Source organism: Tamandua tetradactyla, chromosome 16, assembly GCF_023851605.1.
Source record: "Tamandua tetradactyla isolate mTamTet1 chromosome 16, mTamTet1.pri, whole genome shotgun sequence".
Lineage (NCBI taxonomy): Eukaryota > Metazoa > Chordata > Mammalia > Pilosa > Myrmecophagidae > Tamandua > Tamandua tetradactyla.
This window is the reverse complement of record NC_135342.1, coordinates 5,794,817-5,819,274: the sequence shown is the minus strand read 5'-3', so window position 1 is coordinate 5,819,274 and position 24,458 is coordinate 5,794,817. Positions and strand designations below refer to the sequence as shown.

The 24,458-nt window shown below is 41.6% G+C and overlaps 1 protein-coding gene across 1 annotated transcript in view; it reads right to left on the bottom strand.

Moving 5' to 3' along the window:
• Positions 1 to 727: 727 nt before the first annotated feature.
• The window catches only part of NLRP12 (NLR family pyrin domain containing 12), a 44,156-nt gene continuing 20,425 nt past the window's right edge, over positions 728 to 24,458 (bottom strand). The window contains exons 5-10 of the mRNA XM_077130840.1: positions 21,272 to 21,442; positions 19,118 to 19,288; positions 7,524 to 7,694; positions 5,429 to 5,599; positions 2,471 to 2,641; positions 728 to 1,360 (exon numbers count right to left, since the gene is read on the bottom strand). Of these exons, the coding sequence (XP_076986955.1) occupies positions 1,273 to 1,360; positions 2,471 to 2,641; positions 5,429 to 5,599; positions 7,524 to 7,694; positions 19,118 to 19,288; positions 21,272 to 21,442 (943 nt within the window). The 3' untranslated portion in view covers positions 728 to 1,272. The remainder of the gene's footprint in view (positions 1,361 to 2,470; positions 2,642 to 5,428; positions 5,600 to 7,523; positions 7,695 to 19,117; positions 19,289 to 21,271; positions 21,443 to 24,458) is intronic.

Sequence of the window (24,458 nt, the reverse complement as noted above, 5' to 3'; positions counted from 1 at the left end):
AAAAATTTTCCTTTGGCTTCCTCTTACAAGATACGTGCCAATATATGTCTTCAGTACTACATGTTTAGAGCTATCTCATGGTGTTCACGGGAACTTCATTCCCCATTATCACTGAACTTAGTTTCTTCATTCAAATTTCCAGGAGTGAGTCTGGTTCCATTTACGTTTCCATCCAAGGCACACCTAGGTTATTGGCCAGTTTACAGACGGGCCAACACTGAGTAGGTGTCAAACCATGGCCCAAGCAGTCCCAGTGAGGGGACATAATCATGGTAAAAATGTGTTGGTCCTTTGAGCAGGGCTTGCTGGTAGGGTCTTAAGAGTTGATGTGTCTAGTAGGTCTGACTGCATAGTGCCTTTATATTCTGTACTCTAGGCACAATATTTTCAGCCCTGGGCACAATATCCATTTTTGGTTGGATAAGGCTGGGGCTTTCTTATGTCCTCAATTGACTGCCACCACTGGGAGATATAGAGTTTTGCACTCCCTATTATGAGCCCTCATGTGTCTTGTAATCAGGCATTCTTCTCCTAAGTTCCAAGTCATCCCCATAAGAGCTGAATTTCCATAGCATGTTGGTTTCTTAGATTGGCAGTACAAAGGGCTATTCTCAACTGTGGTTTGGACTGTTGAAAACTGATCACTATATAGATAAGTGGGTCTTGGGTAGTGTTTTAGTTTGTCAATGCTGCCAGAAATGCAATATTCCAGATATGGGTTGGCTTTTATAAATTGAATTTATTAAAATACAAATTTACAGTTCTAAGGCCATAAAAATGTCCAAACTAAGGTATCCAGAGAAAGATACCTTGACTCAAGAAATCCCAATGGCACCCAGAACACCTCTGTCAGCTGGGAAGGCAGGTGGCTGGCATCTGCTGGTCCTTTGGCTTCTGGTTCAAACAGCTTCCCCAGGGGCGTTTTCTTTCTGCATCTCCAAACATCTCTGTCTGTGTCAGCTATGAAGGTTTTTTCCAAAATGGTTCCCTCTTAAAAGACTCCAGTAAGTGGATTAAGACCCACCTTGAATGGGTAGAGATACACCTCCATGGAGAACACCTAATCAAAAGGTCCTGCCCACACTTGGGTGGGTTACAACTCCATGGAAACAACTTAAAAAAAAACCCACCCAATAGTTGGTCCACCCTCACAAGATTGGATTAAGATAAAGAACATGGTTTTTCTGGGGTACATAACAGTTTCAAATCGGCACTGGTAGTGACCCCTCTCACCCAGTCATTCCTTTGTCTTAATGCAACAGAAGTGCCCGATCAACAGCCAATATCTAAGTAAGGTTTCTTCACACGAAGTGCTGCCAACGCCCTTTGAGTCATTTTATTAAGGTGCATTCCAAACAACCTGAGGACACAGAAATAGAGTTCAATGGTGCCATTTAATTTATCCATACATCAGGCATTAAGCACTTGTTCCTGTTAGAATCCATTACCAAATACATTTCAAACCTAAATCTATACATTGATGACTTATGCAAGGATAAATGTAAATACAATTTTTCCTAGTTGCAAAAGGGAAAAAGTCCTACCTCACCTCCTGCCTTGGCATATTTTTGTACAAAATTTATTGTAAATTCTTTCTGCCTTTGAGAAGGACCTGTGAGGCATTTCTGAAATGCAAACATCAAGGATGATAGCACCGAGCTCTCATTTCTATGACAGTTTATCTTAGGGGTCCATCTCCAAATTCTAACTAGCCTATAGATTTATCTCTTTGGATAGAGGTGAGTATCAAAGACTTACCCCATTACCAGGTGAATTTAGCATGAACTATGTAAATGATGCCAAAATCTTCTTATGTGCTTGTAAGGTGCTGTATCTGCTTAGTTATAAATGGATTTTATTTCATTATATTCTTGTACACTGGAAGACTGCCTGTGATTTATCACACAGTGATTTCATGCTTATTTAATAAAATTGTTTTGTCTTACACTTGTGGAGTATTTTGCTGGGTTGGGAAATTTTCTTCCAACATTTAGACATTAAAAAATTAATCCTTAATTTTGAGTGTCTTGTGCTACTTCATTCAATTGTAATAACCTATGAAGAAGGCAAACTTTCCTCATTTTGCAGACTAGGATACTGAGCTGCTGGGAGGCTAACTTCTAAAATTAAGTCACTGCTGATAAACAGTGGAATTAGAATTTGAATTTAGTCAAAATATTCCAGATTCTCAGTAAATGGCCTCCCGTCTGGCAAATTAGGAGACAGATTCAGTCGTTTATTTGAGGTTATGAAGCCAATAGATGTCTCCAAAGCATTTATTCCTAAATCCATGAGAGGTAAGGCTGATCTGCATTCCACATGTGCCAACATGAAAGGGTGAAACAAATGTAAAGGCTCATTTCTGTCCATACAAGTTGTGGGTCTCAATTATTTCATCACTATCACCCTTTTACCCAACTCCCTGCTAAATGTTCTGCCTCGTCCAGGAAAGAACTCAGAGCCACCTCACCAGAGGACTCGAAGTTTGCAGCCGGGATGACTGAGCTTCCTGCACAGCAGCATGACACCTGTGTCCTGCAAGGCATTGTGGGTCAGGTAAAGCTCCATCAGGGTCTGGTTGGCTTCCAAGGTGGACGAGAGATCTTCACAAGCTTTGGCGGTGAGGCCACAGCTATCCAGCCTGTTGCAAGAAATGAGTGGGTGAAGTCTCTGGTACCTTAGAGCAGCGAGAAGTAAAAGCCTAAAATCATGGAATCATAACCCATACCAAATTCTGAAATCTGTTCTACAACTAAGGGTTGTGCTGTGCCTTGAAATTTATTGCTTTTTGGTATTTTTATGTTATTTTTCACACAAAAGAAAAAAGTCAATTGTGATGATAAAAAAAAAAATATTTATTGCTTCTAACATTCTACATTCTGGAGCAGTTAGAAGGAAAAATCTGAGAAGATGGTATGATGGCCCATGACAGACTCTGAGATCTCTCCTGTAACTACTTGTTGAAGAGTGCTTTGAAAACTATTGCTTTTTTCTTTCTTTGCTTTGTATATATGTTGTGCTACACAATAAAAAAATTAAAAAGAAAAGGAAATGAGTGGGTGAAGCAACATCAAGAGCTTCAGAATTGGTGACATTTTCAGGTTAGCAATTTAAGGGGAAGCAAAGTATTCTAAAACTCAAGAATAAGGCCAAAATTGTGATGGAAATCGTTTTTAAAAAGCCTTCTGTGATGCTCCCCCAAATTTACACCTCCATCTAGAATGGGTCCCTGTTGATTTTGCAGTTCTGTAACCATTTCTCCTGGTCATTGTACCCCAATTGCAAAAACTTTCTCCATTGTAAGGTATAAAACGAAAAAATTGAACCACATTCAAGTATGCAATTCAGTGCTGTTAATTCCAGTCACACTGCTGTACTACCATCCATTGTCAGGGTTTATCCATAGCCCCAAATGAACTTACTTATTAACCTTTAATTCCATACTCCTCAACCCCACCTGGATACCTTTTACAATTGCACCCCAGAATTTCATGGAAACTCCAGTCTCAGACCATGCGGTCTGGTTGGGTGGACTTGGTCCTCCATTCTAGGGGTGACACGAGACTGAGGTCCAAGTCAGTTGACGCATCTCATATTCCTAACAAACTAGATGGCTCAGATTGGGCACCAAATGCCAGGGGATGGACCATAGCGCTTCTGTAGCTTTTTCATTCAGGGCTGGAACCTGGAAGGAAGTAATCTACAACTGCATGCATTTTATCCCCAAACAGGTTTTAGCCTGAATGATAAGGCAGACCACACAGCAATAGGTTTAGGGGAAAAAGAGGACTCTTAGAAACCCATATAACTAGAACCAGCCGTACCTGAAACCAGCTATTTCTATTGCCCAAGTTAATTAAGGCCCCCCCCCCCTTTTTTTAAAGATGCAATAAATCAAACTGCCACCTTCTCTGACAGCAGGCCATCTGATTCTTATTTCTACTCTGTCTTAAAATTGTGCTTCTTTCCCATGTTCACTGCTGCTCCATTAAAAAAGAATAAGTACATTTATTGAGGACTGACAGATGAGCAGCTTGCTTTCAGATTTGTTTACCATTTATCTCTCATAGCAATCTTTTGGAATAAGAGTACCATAGCTGGAGCTTTAAATTGAAATATTTTATCTTAGTTTGGGTGAGGCCCCAAGGAAATAGATGTCAGCTTCCAAATTAAGATGCCAGATGACAATTAGGGATTTACAAAGGCAGGCAAAAAAGTCAACACGGTAACGCAACCACCCACGTCATGGACCATAAATGGTCAGAAGTAAGGAATTACGGTGAGAGTTGGTGAGAGTTGGCTTGGTTATGGTTAAGCCAGTTGGTTCCACAGCAGGAAGCCAGATGGGTGGGGGCAGCTTCCATGGGGTCAGGATAGGAACTCACAGGGTCTCCTTGAAAAGTCAGCATTGTAAATGGTCTAGGAGCCATCACAGCCCCACCCCACCCCCAATCGGTGTTTTCTAACCCCTTATTCAACACCTGCTAGGCCCAATCCACAAAACTCTATACCTAGTCAGAAGTAAAGCTCATTCAAAGCTAACAGCAAGATCCTGTTTTTCCCCTTTTCCAAGGAAACCAATGCAAACCAGCTTAAAAGCATGCCCAATTAAATAAAATCATCACCTAGAGTCACCTTAGCTCTAACAGAAAATTCTAATAGAAAATTTCTCTGCCTCTGGACAGGATTTAGACACTATTTTTTGAACACATAATATATGTAGAGGCACAAGGTATCCTTCTCAACCAGCCCCTGACCCACATCACCTAACCCCACCTACCTCTCCACCCACCAGAAAAGCCAATCTAATGCTGCTACACTTGTAATTCAGGGAGACAGACTTGAGTCGAGTTCTCTTGTCTCCTGGGAGATGGGGGTTACTGACTGCCACATGGGGTCCTAGGGTACCACTGAAGGGAGAGATGTTAGCTCTAAACCCCATCTTCCCAGTTCTCTAATAGCCCAGGGGAGCAAGAGATCCAGAAATGGAAGAGGATAAGAAACAGATGACACGTCATCCTATTCCAAGCCTCTCAGACTGCATGCCAGGCTAGTCTCGAGAGAAAAGGAGAGTGGAAGTGGTCATTGATAGTTGATTGGATTTAAATCAAACTAAGTTGCATTTTTATTATCTCAAAGTTACTGAAAAGCTATGGCTCTGCCCAAGTAAACATCAAGGGATTTGGGGAGATTTTACAAAACGCTTATAGGCAATGAATGAAGGGAAAACGGAACCATTTATTGTATTCCCACAGAGCATAAATTATTGCATGAATTGGCTGCAGAATATTCCCATCTCTATTCTCTGTCCTCTATTTTGCACAGTGAGAGAGGGATGACCCTTAAAAAGAACAAATAGAACAAGAAAGTGCCCCACCTCACCCCAATGACCACCCTCACCACCAGCCCCGACAGCCCAGCCACTGACCACAGTTTCTGGAGTCTGCAAGTGGGGTGCTGCAGCCCCTCACACAGCAGCTGCACGCCCCTGTCTCCTAGGTCGTTGAAGCTCAGGTCCAGCTCCCGCAGGTGCTGGTTGTCCTGGAGCACGGCAGAGAGGCCCTCACAGGCTGCGGAGCCAAACCTGCAGATTCCTAACCTGGAAAGACAAGATGGCCCCCATAAGAGCCAGAGTCAGGCTCTGTCCGCGGTGCTGAAAGAGCGTGCTCGTCAGTCTCGGTCTCTACCTTGAGAGGGGAAGAAAGAGAAAATCAGGGGTCAGGAGGTAGGATGTTGGAAGGAATGGACAAGTAGAGAAATGGAGACAGGAAGGAAGCAACTCAGGAAAACAGCATGAAAGGAGGATACAATCCAATATGTTTAGAGCATTTGGTATATGCTCAATCGCATTAATTATGGGGAAAAATTCAATTAAGAAACATTTTACATGCAGCAGAGTTTCAAGAATAGGAAGTTGAACAGCCATAAAGATTTAGGGAAACAGGAGCTTTCTTAAATTGTTTATGGGAATGTAAACTACTGCAGCATCATTTTTCTTTTTCTTTTTTTTAAGTTTTCCTTTCTTTTTTAATTTTGGAAACATAGGCAAAAAAACAACTCCAATATATTTCTTGAGTGCAATTTGGAATTATTTTGAGATATTAAGTATGCAAATTCAATCTGACCCTTAGGAGGACACCTCAGAGGATCTTATAAGGATTTTGGAAGGACACATGGACAAAAATATTCATCGCAACGCTGAAGAGTTGGAAGCAGCCCAAATGTCTCAATAGGGAGATGGATAAATGACATTTGGTATAAGCAACTGATAGGGTATATAATTAGTTACAGATTATGATTTGCTTATACTAGCAAGAACTGATCTCAAAATTTATAAAAGTGAGTGAGAAAAAGAGCATGATGAGGTGTTTCATTCATGTAAAATGAAGATGCAAGTGCCTGTAGATGGATAGTGGATTTGGGGAGAGCAATGGAGAGAAGGAAAGTAAAGCTGATGGTTATGTCAGACTGGTGATATTTACCCATCAAGGATTATGAATGTTCTAGTTATTTGTCTCTGCAGTCCAGAAAAAAAAATGTCCAAAAAAGGGGGCATGGTGAGGGGAAAGTGTGTGAAGAAATGGGGCATGGGTTTATCTCAATTCTCTGGATCTCTGGATATAAGAAAAGTTAGAAGCCACACCACAACTCAAATTCTCAACAAAGTAGATGTACAGGGGCTGGTGGTGCCTGGGAATGGGGAGTAATTGCTTAATGGATTCAGAATGTCGGTTTGGGGTGATGATGATGTTTTGGTAATGGATATTGACTATGGTGGCACAATATTGTGAATGAAACAGGTAACACTGAATCATACATATATGAGTGGTTAAAATGGGAAATTTTGTGTTGTATATGTGTCAGCACAAAATACTTCTTTTTTTTCTAAGTGAATGCATTAGATAACTGACGATGCATTTGAAGGGCAAAGTACAGCCTCTTCTCAGGAAGGTAAAATGAAAAAGGTTTCTGGAAATTTGATAACCCTCCCTTCCAACAACACAGCCACAAATGCCATCTTTTCTTTCCCCATCACAAGGCTCATTTTTCATTTGTTCCATCATCTGTTCATTTAATAATATATGTACTTTCAAGCAGTTCTGAGCCAGGCCATATACTAGTCCCTGGAATAGAGCTCAGCTCCTGCATTAACTCTGGAATATCACACACACACTACAAATGGTGATAGGTGATTTTCAGGAGAAATATGAGGTTATCTAGGACCATGAAACTAGGAAGAGAGACTTTGCTAGGATTCAGGGGAGACATCTCCTTGTAGAAGTGGCATTTGTTCTGAGTTCTAAAAGATGAGGCTGGGGATCAAGGGGAACAGCAGAGAGAAAGTCATTTTGGTAAGAAATAACTGCCTGTGCAAAAGCTCTGCAGCAGAAAACCCATTGAAAGGAGGCAGATGTGGCTCTAGGTCAGGAGCAGGTTGCGGGAATCATGGACTCAGTGGCCCAGAGGGGAAGGCGGAATTGTGGCTCTGGACTCACACTGAGGGTGGGCAGAGCAGGACTCACCGGAGGGTCTGGACTTTGCATTTGGGGTGCCTGAGGCCCTCGCACAGCTGTAGCACCCCGGGGTCCCCCAGTTCATTCAGGCTCAGATCCAGCTCAGTCAGGCTCTGGTTCACCCCAAGAGTGGAAGCCAGGTCTTCACAGGCAGCCGCGGTGAGGTGGCAAATCTTCAACCTGCACACAACGCAATGCAACAAGTTTTGCAGTGTTTCCTGTACTATGCTCGTTGTATATCCCTCTGCCAAAGTTTTCTAAATTATTTTTTGTAATTTTTTATTGATATATATTATACCTTCACATACCATGTAATCATCCAAAGTATACAATCAATGGTGCCCAATATCATCCTATAGCGTGCATTTATCATCACAATTGACTTTTTTGTGTGTGAAAAATAACATATATACAAAAAAGCAATACATTTCAAAGCACATTGTGGGCGGGTCACGGTGGCTCAGCAGGCAAGAATGCTTGCCTGCCATGCCAGAGGACCCGGGTTTGATTCCCAGTGCCTGCCCATGTTTAAAAAAAAAAGAATAGAAAAAAAAGCACATTGTGACAATTAGCTGTAGAACCGATTTCAGAGTTTGGTATGGGTTACAATGCCACAATTTTAGGTCTTTACTTCTAGCTGCTTTAAGATACTGGAGACGAAAAGAAATATCAGTGTAATGATTCAGAAATCATATCCGTTTGTTACACCCGACCTTCTCTATATAACTCCACCATCACCTTTGACCTTTCTCCCATTGTTTAGGGGCATTTGGGCTGTGACCATTCTAACTTTCCCATGTTGGAAGGGGCTGTCAGTAATATGAGCTAGGGGGATGGAACTAGTTGATGTTCTGGAGAAGCTGGGCCCTTTGTATTTCAGGATTTATCTGGTCCAGGGACCCACCTGGAGGTTTTAGGTTTCTGGAAAGTTACCCTAGTGCCTGGAACCCTTGTAGAATCCTATATATTGCCCTAGGTGTTCTTTAGGATTGGCTGGAATGGTCCTGGTTGGGGGTTGGCAGGTTATGATAGGTAGCAAGGTCTACCTGAAGCTTGGCGTAAGAGTGACCTCCAGAGTAGCTTCTTTTTTAATATATATATATATATAACAACAAACAAAAACTATTTTTTTGTATATGCAGGCTTCACCATATCTGTAATATTTTATTTGTTTTTCCAGTGATCTGATATATTCTTTTTTTTATCATTCCATTCTACGTATATAATCAGTAATTCACAATATCATCACACAGTTGCATATTCATCATCATGATCATTTCTTGGAACATTTGCACCTATTCAGAAAAAGAAATAAAAAGAAAACAGAAAAAAAATCATATATACCATACCCCCTACCCCTCCCTTTCATTGATCACTAGCATTTCAAACTAAATTTATTTATTTTTATTATTTTTAAAAATATTTTTATTGAGATATCTTCAAGCACATACAATCCATCCAAAGTATATCATCAGTGGCTCACAATATTACATAGTTGTGTATTCATCCACATGATCAGTTTTAGAAAATTTGCATCACTCCAGAAAAAGAAATAAAAAAACACATACATCCCATATCCCTTACCCCTTCCTCATTGATCACTAGTATTGCAATCTACCCAATTTTTTTACCCCCTAACCCCCCTCCCATTATTTACTTATTTTTTATCCTTATTCTTTTACTGATCTGTCTATACCCTGGGTAAAGACAGTGTCAACTACAAGGTTTTCACAATCACAGGGTCACATTGTAAAAGCTATATAGTTATACAATTGTCCTCAGGAATCAAGGCTACTAGAATATAGTTCAGTAGTTTCAGTTACTTCTCTCTAGCCACCCCAATACATCACAAACAAAAAATGAATGTCTATATGATGCATAAGAATAACTTCCAGAATAACCTCTCGACTATATAAAATCTCTCAGCTACTGAAACTTTTTGTCTCATTTATCTCTTCCCCTTTCTCGTCAAGAAGACTTTCTTAATCTCATGATGCCAGGTCCCAGTTCATCCCCAGGAGTCATGTCCCACATTGCCAGGGAGATTTACACCCCTGGGAGTCATGTCCCACATAGAGGGGAGGGCAGTGAGTTTACCTGCTGAGCCAACTTAGAGAGGCCACATCTGAGCAATAAAAGAGGTTCTCTAAGGGTGGCTCTTAAGCATGATTATAAGTAGGCTTAGCCTCTTCTTTCCAGGAATAAGTTTCATAGAGGCAAGCCCCAGTATTGAGAGCTCAGCCTATTGAATTTCTTGTCCCCCCTTTTGGGTTTTGAAACTATATCATTTGATGTCAAACTAAGTTTATTTTAACATTTGTTCCCCCTATTATTTATTTTTATTCCATATGTTCTACTCATCTGTTGACAAGGTAGATAAAAGGAGCATCAGACACAAGGTTTTCACAATCACATGGTCACACTGTGAAAGCTATATCATTATACAATAATCTTCAAGAAACATGGCTACTGGAACACAGCTCTACATTTTCAGGCAGTTCCCTACAGCCTCTCCATTACATCTTGACTGGCAAGGCGATATCTATTTAATGCATAAGAATAATCTCCAGGATAACCTCTAGACTCTGTTTGGAATCTCTCAGCCATTGATACTTTTTTGTCTCATTTCTCTCTTCCCCCTTTTGGTCGAGAAAGTTTTCTCAATCCCTTGATGCTGACTCTCAGCTCATTCTGGGATTTCTGTCCCACATTGCCAGGAAGGTCCACACCCCTGGGAGTCATGTCCCATGTAGACTAGGGAGAGGGTCGTGAGTTTGCTTGTTGTGTTCGCTGGAGAGAGAGAGACCACATCTGAGCGACAAAAGAGGTTCTCTTGGGGGTGACTCTTAGGCCTAATTTAAAGTAGGCTTGACTTATCTTTTGTGGGATTAAGTTTCACATGAACAAACCCCAAGATTGGGGGCTCAGCCTATTGCTCTGTTTGTCCCCACTGCTTGTGAGAATATCAAAAATTCTCCACTTGAGGAAGTTGAATTTTCCCCCTTTCTCATCATTCCCCCAAAGGGACTTTGCAAATACTTTTTCAGAGTAGTTTCTTGACTCTATTCGAACTCCCTCTGCCACTGATACCCTCTGCCACTGATACCTTATTTGTTACACTTCTTTTTCCCCTTTTGGACGGGATGGAATTGTTGACCGCCCCCGCCCCCACCTGCTGCCAACCTTAAAAGCAAGGCATTGTTCTGGTAGAAAATCAGGAAAATATCTACAAATATTTCTGTGGTTATTGTGTGTGACTCCTCCGCCCCATAAGTTAGTAGTAATGCATCTGGGGAATCTGCTTCAACTCAGAGGGTGAACTGATTGGTATGACAATGAACATGTCTTCCTTGGCTTATAAAGGACCATGACCCAGTCCTCATCAAGGAAATACTAAGAGAAGTTTACAGAAGTCTTCTGAGGATGCTCTCCCTGCTTTTAAAAGACAGAGCTGTGGGAAGCCAGGCTCATCTCTCCATCTCTCTCTCTCAGCAAATGTGCATAAAGATGCTGGTGGCCAGCTTGGATGACAAAGGAAAGGGACCTGAGGACAGAGCTAAAAGTGTAGCAGACCCTGAACCATTTTTTCATAACCAACACACCCACCTGCACTGACCCACTTTCCAAGGCAGCTCCCTCCCTGACTAGGTGGCAAAAATTTCTATTTTTCTTTCTGATCTACATACCCCATAGATAAATTCTTGTTTTCAAGAGCTTCAGCCAGACCAGCCTTAATTGGTTTTAACCACAAAGACAGGTGCACTTAAAAAGAAGGCTAACAGTCAAAACTGTATGGCATAGGGTCAAAGATAGAAGTATTGACCAATGGAATGGAATTGAGAGTGCAGAGATAGACCACCAAATTTATGGACATTTGATCTTTGTTAAGGCCCCCAAATCTACTGAACTGGGACAAAATTATTTTTTTAATAAATGGGCATAGGAGAATTGGATTTCAATAGCCAAAAAAATGAAAGGGGACTGCTACCTTTCACCCTATACAAAAATTGATTCAAAATGGATTAAAAACCTAGCTGTAAGAGCCAGTACCATAAAAATTCTAGAATAAAATGCAGGGAAACATCTTCAAGATCTAATAATAGGAGATTGCTTCTTAAACTTTACAGCAAAAGCACAAGAAGTGAAAGACAAAATAGACAAATGGGAACTCCTTAAGATCAAGAGCTTCTGGGCTTCTAAGGACTTTGTTAAAAAGATGAAAAGGCAGCCAACTCAATAGTAGAAAATATTTGGAAACCACATATCGGATAAAAACATGATATCCTGGGTACATAAAGAAATTATACAGCTCAACAACAAAAGAACAAACAATGCAATTATAAAATGGGTAGAGGTTATGAATAGACACTTATCTGAAGAGCAAACACAGGTGGGTAAAAAGCACATGAAGTGATGCTCATTAGCTATAAGGAAATGCAAATTAAGACTATGCGATATCGCCACATTCATGGACTTTCGGGTCAAGATGGTGGCTTAACAACGTGCGCGTTTTAGTTCGTCCTCCAGAACAACTACTAAATAACCAGAAACAGTACAGAACAGCTCCTGGGGCCACGTCAGTGACCGGACACACAGCGTACCCCAGTCTGGACCAGCTGGATTGGCTGCGAGCACCCCCCGAACCATGAGTTCCCAAAGCTGCGGCGGCCAGTGCCCCTCCCCCACAGGCCGCTTCCCAGAGGGGAAAGGAAAAGACTTTACCAGCAGCAGGGACTGGGCACAATCAAACGCCAATCGTGGAACTAATTAACAAATTCTGACTACTAAAAATAGGCCCCCAGCTTAGGTGAACCTGATCAAAGCAGAGGTTGCTCATTTTTGCCCCGGTGCCAAGGGGGCAGGACTGACAGAAAAAGGGGGTGAAAAAAGAAGGAAAGAGAGGTTTTTGTGGCTGTGTATCTACAAAGGCTTGACTGCCTCTGGATACAGCGGCAGGACTTTTCAGACTGCAACTGCCCCAGGCATAGGCAGAAGTGAGCTCTTTTGGGGGTTTGTCAGGAGCCTGTGCCTTCCCCAGGGGAGGGGTGAAGCCCAACTCAGGTGGAATCCCTCCATCAAGGAATTCAGACACCAGGGCTTGGTAATTTGAAGCCATTAAAACCAGCCTACAACCTCTCCTCTGTCTCCACCACGCCCCCAGCAGGGAGAGTCTGCTGAAGTTAAAGGTACCGCATCATCTTATGCTGGTGGGACCTGCAGTCAGACAAGCACCACATACTGGGCAGGATAAGAAAAACAGAGTCCAGAGACTTCACAGGAAAGTCTTTCAACCTGCTGGGTCTCACCCGCAGGGAAAACCGACGCAGGTGACTCTTTCCTCCTGATAGGAGGCCAGTTTGGTCTGGGAAAATCTGGCTGGGGTCTATAATATCTAAGTAGACCCTCCTAAGTGTGTGTGTGGGGGGGAAGGCACCACAAAAGCAGGGCAAGAAACAAGAAAACAAAAACTGAAAAATTCTCCTCTGTTAGACAAAACTTAAGCTTAAAATCCAGATAAAGCTGAACGGAATGTTGAAGAACAAATAGACAACAAATTCATCCAGCAAGAAAACCCTAGATAAAAGAAGTGAAAGCAATCTCCAGCATAAACTGATTAAGGTAATTAAATGCCTAGACACCAGCAAAAAATAACAAATCACACTAGGAAAATTGAAGATATGGCCCAGTCAAAGGAACAAACCAGCAATTCAAATGACATACAGGAGCTGAAACAATTAATTCAGAATGTACGAACAGACATGGAAAACCTCATCAAAAACCAAATCAATGAATTGAGGGAGGATATAAAGAAGGCAAGGAAAGAACAAAAAGAAGAAACGGAAAGTCTGAAAAAACAAATCACAGAACTTATGGGAATGAAAGACACAGTAGAAGAGATGAAAAAAACAATGGAAACCTACAATGGTAGATTTCGAGAGACAGAACATAGGATTTCAAAACTGGAGGACGGAACATGTGAAATCCAACAAGAAACAGAAACTGTAGGAAAAAAAAATGGAAAAATATGAGTAGGGACTCAGGGAATTGAAAGACAATATGAAGCGCATGAATATACATGTTGTGGGTGTCCCAAAAAGAGAAGAGAAGGGAAAAGGAGGAGAAAAACTAATGGAGGAAATTATCACTGAAAATTTCCCAACTCTTATGAAAGACTTAAAATTACAAATCCAAGAAGTGCAGTGTACCCCAAAGAGAATAGATCCAAATAGACATACTCCAAGACATTTAATAATCAGAATGTCAGAGGTCAAAGAGAAAGAGAGGATCTTGAAAGCAGCAAGAGAAAAGCAATCCATCACGTACAAGGGAAGCCCAATAAGACTATGCGCAGATCTCTCAGCAGAAACCATGGAGGCAAGAAGACAGTGGGATAATATATTTAAATTATTAAAAGAGAAAAACTGCCAACCAAGAATTCTACATCCAGCAAAACTGTCCTTCAAAAATGAGGGAGAAATTACAACATTTTCAGACAAAAAATCACTGAGAGAATTTGTGACCAAGAGACCAGCTCTGCAAGAAATACTAAAGTGAGCACTAGAGACAGATACGAAGACAGAAGAGAGGTGTTGAAAAGAGTACAGAAAGCAAGACTATGAGTAAAGGTAAAAAGAAGGAAAATTAGATATGACATATAAAATCCAGAAGGCAAAATAGTAGAAGAAAGTACTACCCATGCAGTAATAACACTGAATGTTAATGGATTAAACTCTCCAATCAAAAGACATAGTCTGGCAGAATGGATTAAAAAACAGGACCCATCTATATGCTGTCTCTACTCAAAGGACACGAGGCCAAGGACACAAGTGGACATTTACACACCAATGTTTATAGCAGCATTATTAACAATTACCAAGAGATGGAAACAGCCAAAATGTCCATCAACAGACAGTTGACTAAACAATCTGTGACATTTACATAAGATGGAATATTAGGCAGCTGTAAGACAGAATAAAGTTATGAAGTATGTAACAACATGAATGGACCTTAAGGACATTATGCTGAGTGTGATTAGCCAGAAACAAAAGGACAAATACTGTATGGTCTCACTGATATGAACTGACATTAGTGAATAAACTTGGAATATTTCCTTGGTAACAGAGACCATCAGGAGATAGAAATAGGGTGAGATACTGGGTAATTGGAGCTGAAGGGATACAGATTGTGCAACAGGACTAATTGTAAAAACTCAGAAATGGACAGCACAATACTACCTAACTGTAATGTAATTATGTTAAAACACTGAATGAAGCTGCATGTGAGAATGATAGAGGGAGGAGGGCTGGGGACATAAATGAAATCAGAAAGAAAGATAGATGGTAAAGATCGAGATGGTATAATCTAGGAATGCCTAGAGTGTATAATAATAGTGAAATGTACAATGTACAAATTTTAAAAATGTTTTTGCATGAGGAAGAACAAAGGACTGTCATTATTGCAGGGTGCTGAAAATAGATGATAATTAATACTTTAAAATGTCTCCTTATGTGTGAGACTAAAGCAAAAAATGTTTATTTGTTAAAAAATTTATATTTTGACTAGAGCATTTCCTAATATAACTCATGTAGATAGCTTGATTGAATGTCATAAGTACTTGGAATCTCAAGTAGGACATGAGATTTCATTGGTTTGTCCAGAGTGATGCCCCGATGAATCCCAGAGTGATTTGATCAGTGACTGGAAAAGTATTTGCAAGCCCCCTTAGGGGAATGGTGAGAGTGGGGAGAAATTCAACTTCCCCAAGTTGAATTCTTGATATTCTCACAAACAGTATGGACAGCCAAAGCTATAGGCTGAGCCCCCAGTCTTGAGGTTTGTTCATATGAAACTTAACCCCACAAAGGATAGGCCAAGTCTACTTAAAATTTAGGCCTAAGAGTCACCCCCAAGAGAGCCTCTTTTGTTGCTCAGATGTGGCCTCTCTCTCCAGCCAACATGACGAGCAATCTCACCACCCTCCCCCTCTCTGCGTGGGACATGACTCCCAGGGGTGTGGACCTTCCTGGAATGAGCTGAGACTCAGCATCAAGGGACTGAGAAAAACCCTAGAATGAGCTGAGAATTAACATCAAGGGATTGAGAGAACCTTCTCAACCAAAGGGGGAAGAGTGAAATGAGACTAAGTGTCAATGGCTGAGAGATTCCGAACAGAGTTGAGAGGTTATCCTGGAGGTTATTCTTATGCATTAAGTAGATATCACTTTGTTGTTCAAGATGTAGTGGAGAGGCTGGAGGGAACTGCCTGAAAATGTGGAGCTGTGTTCCAGTAGCCATGTTTCTTGATGATGATTGAACAATGATATAGCTTTCACAATGAGACTCTGTGAATGTGTAAACCTTGTGTCTGATGCTCCTTTTAGCTACTGTATCAACAGAAGAGTAGAACATATGGAATAAAAATAAATAATAGGGGGAACAAATGTTAAAATAAATTTAGTTTGAAATGCTAGTGGTAAATGAAAGCGAGGGGTAAGGAGTATGGTATGTATAATCTTTTTTTTTCTCTGTTATCGTTTTATTTCTTTTTCTGTTGTCTTTTTATTTCTTTTTCTAAATCGATGCAAATGTTCTAAGAAATGATCAATATGCAACTATGATGATATTAAGAATTACTGATTGTATATGTAGAATGGAATATCTTAATGTTTTGTTTGTTAATTTTTTTAAATTAATAAAAAAAGTTTTTAAAAAAAGACTATGAGATATCACCTCATACCCATAAGAATGGCTACTATTAAACAGAAAACTACAAGCATTGGAAAGGATGTAGAAAAACTGGAACACTTACACACTGCTGGTGGGAATGTATAATGGTGCAGCCGCTGTGAAAGACAGCTGGGCGGTTCCTCAGAAAACAATATTGAGTTACCCTATGACCCAGCAATACCAATACTCGGTATATACCCAGAAGAGCTGAGGGCAGTGACACGAACAGACATCTGCATGTCAATGTTCATAGCAGCACTATTCCCAATTTCCAAGAGATGGAAACAATCCAAGTGCCCATCAACAGGAGAGTGGATAAACAAAATGTGATATATACATATGATGGAATATTATGCCGTAGTAAGATGAAATGATGTTCCAAAACATCCGACAATGTGGATAAACCTTGAGGACATTATGCTGAGTGAAATAAATCAGTCACAAAAGAAAAAAAAAAACAAAACCGAAGGCTAACTTGTCCAATGTTCTGGAGCAGCTAGAAGGAAAAATCTGAGAGGATGGTATGGTGGCCCATGACAAACTCTGGGATCTGTCCTGTAATTACTTGTTGAAGAGTGCTTTGAAAACTGTTGCTTTTTTTCTTTCTTTGCTTTGTATATTTGTAATAGTATACAATTTAAAAAGTTAAAAAAAAGGCTAACTTAGAAAAAAACAAAAACAACTTTGCCTAATTATAATAGTAAAAATCACACTCACTGACCCATAACCCAGATTCCCTGTTTAGCTGATGCTATGTTTTGAAACTGTAGCCTGTATCTGGACAGTAACAAGATGACTCATGACTGGCCCATTTGTGTCCCCTTATCTTGTTTTGCAACCCTGAAGTCTGGTGCCCTTGCACAAAGATCTTTACTGGTTAGCATGAGTCAGCCCAGAACTAAATACCCCAAATTCCTAAACTATCTTGTTGAACTAAGCCAGTTAGTTCTACTGAAGGTCAGCACGCCCGGCGCACACAGAAGCAAAAGTGTCTCATTGCTCTATGCACACTCAGCCCGTCTCTGGCCTCGTAATCTCAGACTCTTTTGCTCATTTTCCTAAGCCTGTCTGCTGTTGTTTGAACGCTATGAAATGCTGGCAGTGTCTCCAGTTCGGGGAGACAGATTTGAGGAAATTGTCTTCCTGGCTTTGAGAGGCTGCCCTTTGCTAAGTACATGTTTTCTCGTCTCAAAATCCCAGTGTCTACGGATTGACTCTGCACTTCAGGAAAATACTCACTTTAAAAAAAAAAAATTATTTATTAATTTAAAAAATATTTAACAACAAACAAACTAAAACATTAACACATGATCATTCCGTTCTGCATATATAATCAGTAATTCACAACATCATCACATAGTTCATATGATGCATATTCATCATTTCAAAGACTCACTTTTGAGATGTAACAAGATCCCAGGAGGACAAGGAATCTTTCCTGCAGCCTTCCTTACCTCTTGTTGTAGTGTGAGCATTTTAAACGGAACCCTGGAAGTGTGAGCAAGCTATGAATTTAAGTGTTCGTCTCACAGAGAAGCACAATGTAGGACATGCTTCCAGGTACGTATAGACTCCAGTTAACCCACATATTAATTACTACTGTTTGTGTTCTCTCATCCTCATACCCAGACGTGGAGGCTGTAACCCTGAGGATGTTGTAAATAACTGAGATAAGAAACTGATGAAGTTCTCCAGATCTCTGCTAAATGTTACATGTTACCCGAGATGATCGCTTTTCTTTGTCTCTAACGTGTATAAAAGCCATAAGAAAAATCATGACAGGGAGTCAGCTTTGGGAAATGCTACTACCTTCACTGCTGCTCCACCTGCATAAATAAAACCAGCTTTTCCTCCACAGCCATGTTCGGAGTATCTGTACATTAAGCCATATCAAGTGACAGATTCCAGATTTTTTTTTTTTTTGCGGGGGGGGTCTCATCTTCATGATTTCTAATTACATGAGCCTATAAAATGTTTTAGCCAATTTAGAGTTAGGTTTCTATTATCAAACATTGTCACTGCAGCAAGGATAAAGCAGAAAAAATTAACCATCACCCATAATCTCACTATCAGAGGTGACCTCCTTGACGTTTAGCCATAGAACCTACCTAAACACATAAAGGGGAGACTGTGAGTTGGTGTCCCAACTTCTGCACATGAGCGTGTGGAGTCAGTTGTGTTTGAAGCCGGTATACCTCTGGACTTCTCAGTTACGTAAGCCAACAGATTCACTTTTTCCTTCAACCACCTTGTGGTAGTTGGATTCAGTTGTCAACCTGGCCAGGTGAAGGCACCTAGTTCTGTTGCTGTGGACATGAGCCAATGGTACGTGAACCTCATCTGTTGCCAATTACATCTGCAGTCAGCTAGGAGGCGTGCCTGCTGCAATGAAGGAGGTTTGACTTAATTGGCTGGTGCTTAAATGGGAGAGCACAACGTAGCACAGCCCAAGCAGCTCGACATTCCTCATCTCAGCACTCACAGCTCAGCCCAGGCCTTTGGAGGTACAGAAAGGAATCACCCTGGGGAAAGTTGTTGGAACCCAGAGGCCTGGAGAGAAGGCCAGCAGAGATCACCCTGAGCCTTCCCGTGTAAGAAAGAACCTCAGCTGAAAGTTAGCTGCCTTTCCTCTGAAGAACCAACAAAGTAAATCCCCTCTTGTTAAAACCCAACCCATCAAATGTTGTGTTAGTTAATTAATTAATTAATTTTTTAATTAAAAAAAAAACCCGACCCATCTCTGGTGTGTTGCATTCCAGCAGCTAGCAAACTAGAACACTCCTTGAGATGGGTTTCTGTCCCTGGGAAGCACAGGTGTCTTTATGCATGCCTAGTCCGTCTCTCCATGTGAGGACCTGACCCCACGGACCACTCACCACAAGGTCTGCAGCCTGCAGATGGGGTGCTTCAAGCCTTGACACAGCAGACGCAGCCCCGTGTCCCCCAGGGCATTGCCGGTCAGGTCCATCTCCGTCAGGTGTCGGCTGGTGCTGAGCACAGACACCATCTCCTGGCACGCCCTGGTCTCCAGCTGACACTTCCTCAACCTTGGGAGGAAGGAGATGTTAAGGAGGCAGCCACCTTATTCTTTCACATGCCAGTAGTTCCTCCCCCGGCCATGTAATCATCACCCAACGTGAACTGAAGCTACAGAGGGGAAGAAGTCATTTCCAGCACAAGGGGCTTCCCATCCAGTAAGATGAGTAGGTAAGTGATTACAGCTCAGGGCAGGCAGTTCCACGAGGCAGCACAGGGCCCTAACAGTATGGTTAAGAGTGGAGAGCAACAACCCGAGTTTGAGTCCATCTCCATCACCTATTAACTGGATAATCTCAGGCAAGTTTTTTGTTTTTTTTTAACATTCTGTAGTAATAACATATACAACTCAAAATTCCCCACTTTAACCATAATAACAGGTCTGTGATATTCATTATATTCACAGAATTATGCTACCATCACTAACATCCATTACTGCAACTTGTTTACCACCTGGAACAGAAATTTTGTACCCATTAAATAATTACTCCTCCTTCCCCTGCCCACCTCCACTTTATCTCCCCATCCCCATCCCCACAGCTCCTGGTAATTCAGTCCAATTTTTATCGGGTCTCAGTTTAATGTTTCGTGTGTTGCCATGCTTATTTTATTACCTATAAAATAAGATTAAGTACCTACCTGATAAGGTTGTTGTGAGGATTAAGTAATCTGGGAAAAAGAAAAGATGGAGAAAGGGGCTGGCCCAGAGGGAGAGAGAGTTCAATAAATGTGAGCCACTGTTTAATACAGCCATTACCTTGGAGCAGCCTCTTAACTCAGCCTTGGAAGACAGGGGTCTGGTTAGGAAAGGCTGTCCAGAAAAGTTTGAGCTGCTTCGTGCAGGCTAAGTAGGATATCACTCAGAGGAACGGGATGAGGGCATCATTTTGGAAAAGGGAACTGCCCAACAGAACCTCGTTGGGTGGGGGGCTCTGGGATCCAGACTACCCGGGACGTGTTGTGGTTTTTGGGTGGACATGTGTCCCTGTACAGTAAGGAATTTGACCTCCAAAAAAACCCAAAAGAGGTCTGGCTTTTGTCCCAGCTCTTGGGGAGTTACCCCTAAATCCTTGGAATTTCCCATGATGAGAGTGTCTTTGCTTACTCACTGTAGCTCCAGATCACATCTGATAGTTTATGCTAAGGAGATGACTCGGCAATGGGGACAGCCACACCAGGAAGCCCAGCATGTGGTTGGAGTGCTGGAACTTTGAGGTGAAGTCAGCCTTACCTCGGTTAGGAGAGGGAGTCTACAGATCGTGTTCAAACACGTGGGCACTGAGTCAATCAATCAGGCCTATGTAAAAACCCAGCAAAAACTCGGGACATGGAAGCTCAGGTGAGCTTCTCCGATTGGTAATACAATACGCATCAATGTGTCCCTGGGGGTGATGTGTCCTGACTCCAGGGGGAAAGGACATGGAAACTTACCCTGAGACCCTCCCAGACCTCCTTTATGTGTCTCTTCTCATTTGTATCCTTTTCAGTATTATGAAACTGTAACAATATGCAAAGCACTTTCCTGGGTTCTGTGAGTTATTCTAGAGAATTGTTGAATGTGAGGGCTGGTGAGAAACTCTCAACTTGTAGCCAGATGGTCAGATGTGAGGGTGGCCTGGGGATCCCCAAACCTATGGCTGGTGTCTGAAGGGCGGTCTCGTGGAGGGTTGCGCTTCTGACCTGTGGTATCTGACCTAACCCCAGGTGGTGACAGACAGAATTGCACTGTGGTTGGTGCTGGAAGTCACTGCAGCCCTCAAGGACTCCTCACCATGTGCAGCTGGGTAGAGCCATAAAAGCCCCAAGAGAGACCCTCTAAAGTGTAAAGAATCCAATGCAGGGGTCGAACGTCATGGGTCTAAGGGGACCCATCATTTAGGGGCAGAGACTAAGGAATTATCAGCATTTGAGTACCCTTCAATCCCCAGAAGGCAGTAAGTCTGCCTGAGGCGAACATGCAGATTAAGAATTCGTTCCTTAGGATGGAGACTCACTGAATCATCTGCAGTCTGCATTTGGGGTTTCGGAGCGCTTCACAAAGCATTGTCATGCCCGATAGCCCGAGGTTGTTGCTGCTTAAGTCCATCCTTATTAAATTTTTATTGGCTATCAGAGCTACTGCGAGGTCCTGACAGGCAGAGCTGGAGACTCCACACCTCTTCAGCCTGGGACAGAAAGGAGAAAAGAAAAAGCCTGGTCATTTCTTCTGAGGTAGTTTTTGGGATTCTGTCCCTTACCCTTTTTTCCCCTCCTTCTTATAAAATGCATTTACCTTTGCCCTTTTCCTGAAATAAAATAAAATAGCATAATGGTTTGCAGAGGCTGGACTGGGGCAGGGAGTGACTGCTAATGGATGAATTTTTAAAGTGATGAAAATGGTCTAGAATTAGAAAGTGGTGATGCTTGTACAACCATGTGAATACATAAAAAAAAACAACTGCATTATACACTTTAAAGGGGTGAATTATATGGTTTGAATTATATCTGAATAACAAATAATAAAAGCTGTAAGAATAATATATAGATGCTTTTGGTGCTTTGCAGTCAATGAAATGCTCACACAGAGGTTGGCCTTAAGGGAGGAATTCAAGATCCCTCACTTTTTAATTTTTTTAAATTAAACATAACCACATACAAACACAAACATTCTCACCATATGATCATTCGACATTCGATTATTTTGTTTTTTTAGGGGTTCTTTTCATTTTCCTTTTTGAAAAAAAAATTTTTTTTATAAAACCAATCAGCATATAACATGAACATTCTTTATTTTCATCACACAGTTGCATATTCATTATCATGATCATATCTTAGAGCATTTGCATCAGTTTAGAAAGAGAAATAAAAAGAAGACAGAAAAAAAATTCATACATATCATACCTGTTACTCCCCCGTCACTGATCACTAGCATTTTAATCTACAAAATTTATTTTAATATTTGTTCCCCCTATTATTTATTTATTTTTAATCCATATGTTCTACTCATCTGTCAATAAGGTAGATAAAAGGAGCATCAGACACAAGGTTTTCAGAACCACATAGTCACATTGCGATAGCTCTATCATTATACAATCATGTTCTAGAAACATGGCTACTGGAACACAGCTCTGCGTTTTCAGACAGTTCTCTCCAGCCTATCTGTTACGCCTTAGCTAAAAAGGTGATATCTATTTAATGCGTAAGGATAACCTCTCGAGTCCATTTGGAATCTCTCAGCCATTGACACTTTGTCTCATTTCTCTCTTCCCCCTTTTGGTCGAGAAGTTTTTCTCAATCCCTTGTTGCTGAGTCTCAGCTTGCCAGGAAGGTCCACACCCCTGGGAGTCATGTCCCATGTAGAGAGGCGGAGGGCAGTTTAGTTTGCTTGTCATGTTGGCTGAGAGAAAGAGGCCACATCTGAGCAACAAAAGAGGTTCTCTTGGGGGTGACTCTTAGGCCTAATTTTTCTTTTAATTTTTTATTAATTAAAAAAAATTACAAGAAACAAACATTCCCAACACATACACTCAGCAATTTCTTAGGCCTAACTTTAAGTAGGCTTAGCCTATCCTTTGTGGGGTTAAGTTTCTTATGAATAAGCCCAAGATTGGGGGCTCAGTCTATTGCTTTGGCTATCCCCACTGCTTGTGAGAATATCAAGCATTCTCCATTTGGGGAAGTTGAATTTTCCCCCTTTCTCATCATTCTCCCAAAGGGAAGTTTCCCCACTTTTCCTCTTCAGGAATGGGGAGGTGCTGTGTCCCAAGCAGATCCCTGGAAGCTCACTGGGCCTCAATTGCTGGTGGGCAGTGTGCCTTAAAAGCTCAGCACTGGAGTGTGGCTGTCTCTTTATTTTTCTTCCCTAAGATACCTGGTATGAAGAGGTACTTTTTTGAATCCTTTTCGTGACTTCTTTCCAGAAAGCTAACTGGTCTTAGGGAGAATGTGAGGTTTGGTGGCCCCTGGGCAGAAGAAGCCCTTGGTTCTCTACTCTTGACCTGTCTTACTACAATTCATTTAAGTGGTAGTCTAGTGAAAACTAGATATATGTGAACTCTGGACTCAGACAGATTTGGTGTTGAAAACCAATTTGCCACAGACTAGTTATAGAGTCCAAAGCAGAACCTTTTGATTAACTTATTTCAATTGAGATGTGACCCAGTTCATTCAAAGTGAGTCTTAATCTTTTTATTTTGTCCTTTATAAGGGGATAAAAGAAAGAAAAAGTCCCAGAGGAGCTGAGAGAGGAGGCCACTGAAGCCAGAAGCTATAAGCAATGAAACCCTGGAGAGAAGGACCAGCAGATGCTGGCCAAGTGCCTTCCCATGTGACAGAGGAGTCCCAGATTGCTGGTAGGTTTTCTTTGGGGAAAAGGTATTGTCCTGTTGATACCTTGAGTTGGACACCCCCATTGTAAAAGCCAGCCCTTTTCGATATATTACACTTCACCAGCCTTATCTAACCAAAACAATAGTATTTACCCTATTGAGTTGTTGAAAAAATTCGATAACATGATTAATGTAAAGGAGTCAGCATGGTAATCTGCCCATAGGGTGGAAGAGGAAGCAGCCCCAGCATAGCTTTAATGTTGCATGCCCAGTAATATTACCATGCTGGGGGAACTGGATTTAGAGCAGTGGTTCTCATGGAAGGGAATGGGGAGGGGGATGGGTATTTGAACCCCAGGAGATATTTAGCAATGTCTGGAGACATTTTTGATTGTCACAACTGGGAAGGGGGTCTACTGGTATCTACTGGGTAGAGGCCAGAGATGCTGCTAACCATCCTACACAGGATGGTCCTCCGCAACGAAGAATGATCCAGTTCAGAATTCCCATAGGGTCAAGGTTGAGAAACCCTGTGTTCTGGGTTGAACTGTGTCCCCCAAAATGATTGTTCAAGTCCTAACCCCAGTCCCATTAATGTGACTCCATTTGGAAAGAGGATATTTGAGGATGTAATCAGTTATGATGAGGCCCACCTGAGTTAGGATGGACCCTTAATTCAGTATGATCAGTGTCCTTTGAAGCAGAGGGAATTTGGACACAGTAAGAGAGATGGCCACATGATGGAGACAGAGGTTCAGTAACAGCACTGGAAGCCAAGTGACAGCCTGGACTGCCTGCCCCCCACCGGAAGCCAGGGGATGGGCCAGGAACAGATTCCTTAGGAAGAGGCATGGCCCTGCCAATGGCTTGGTTT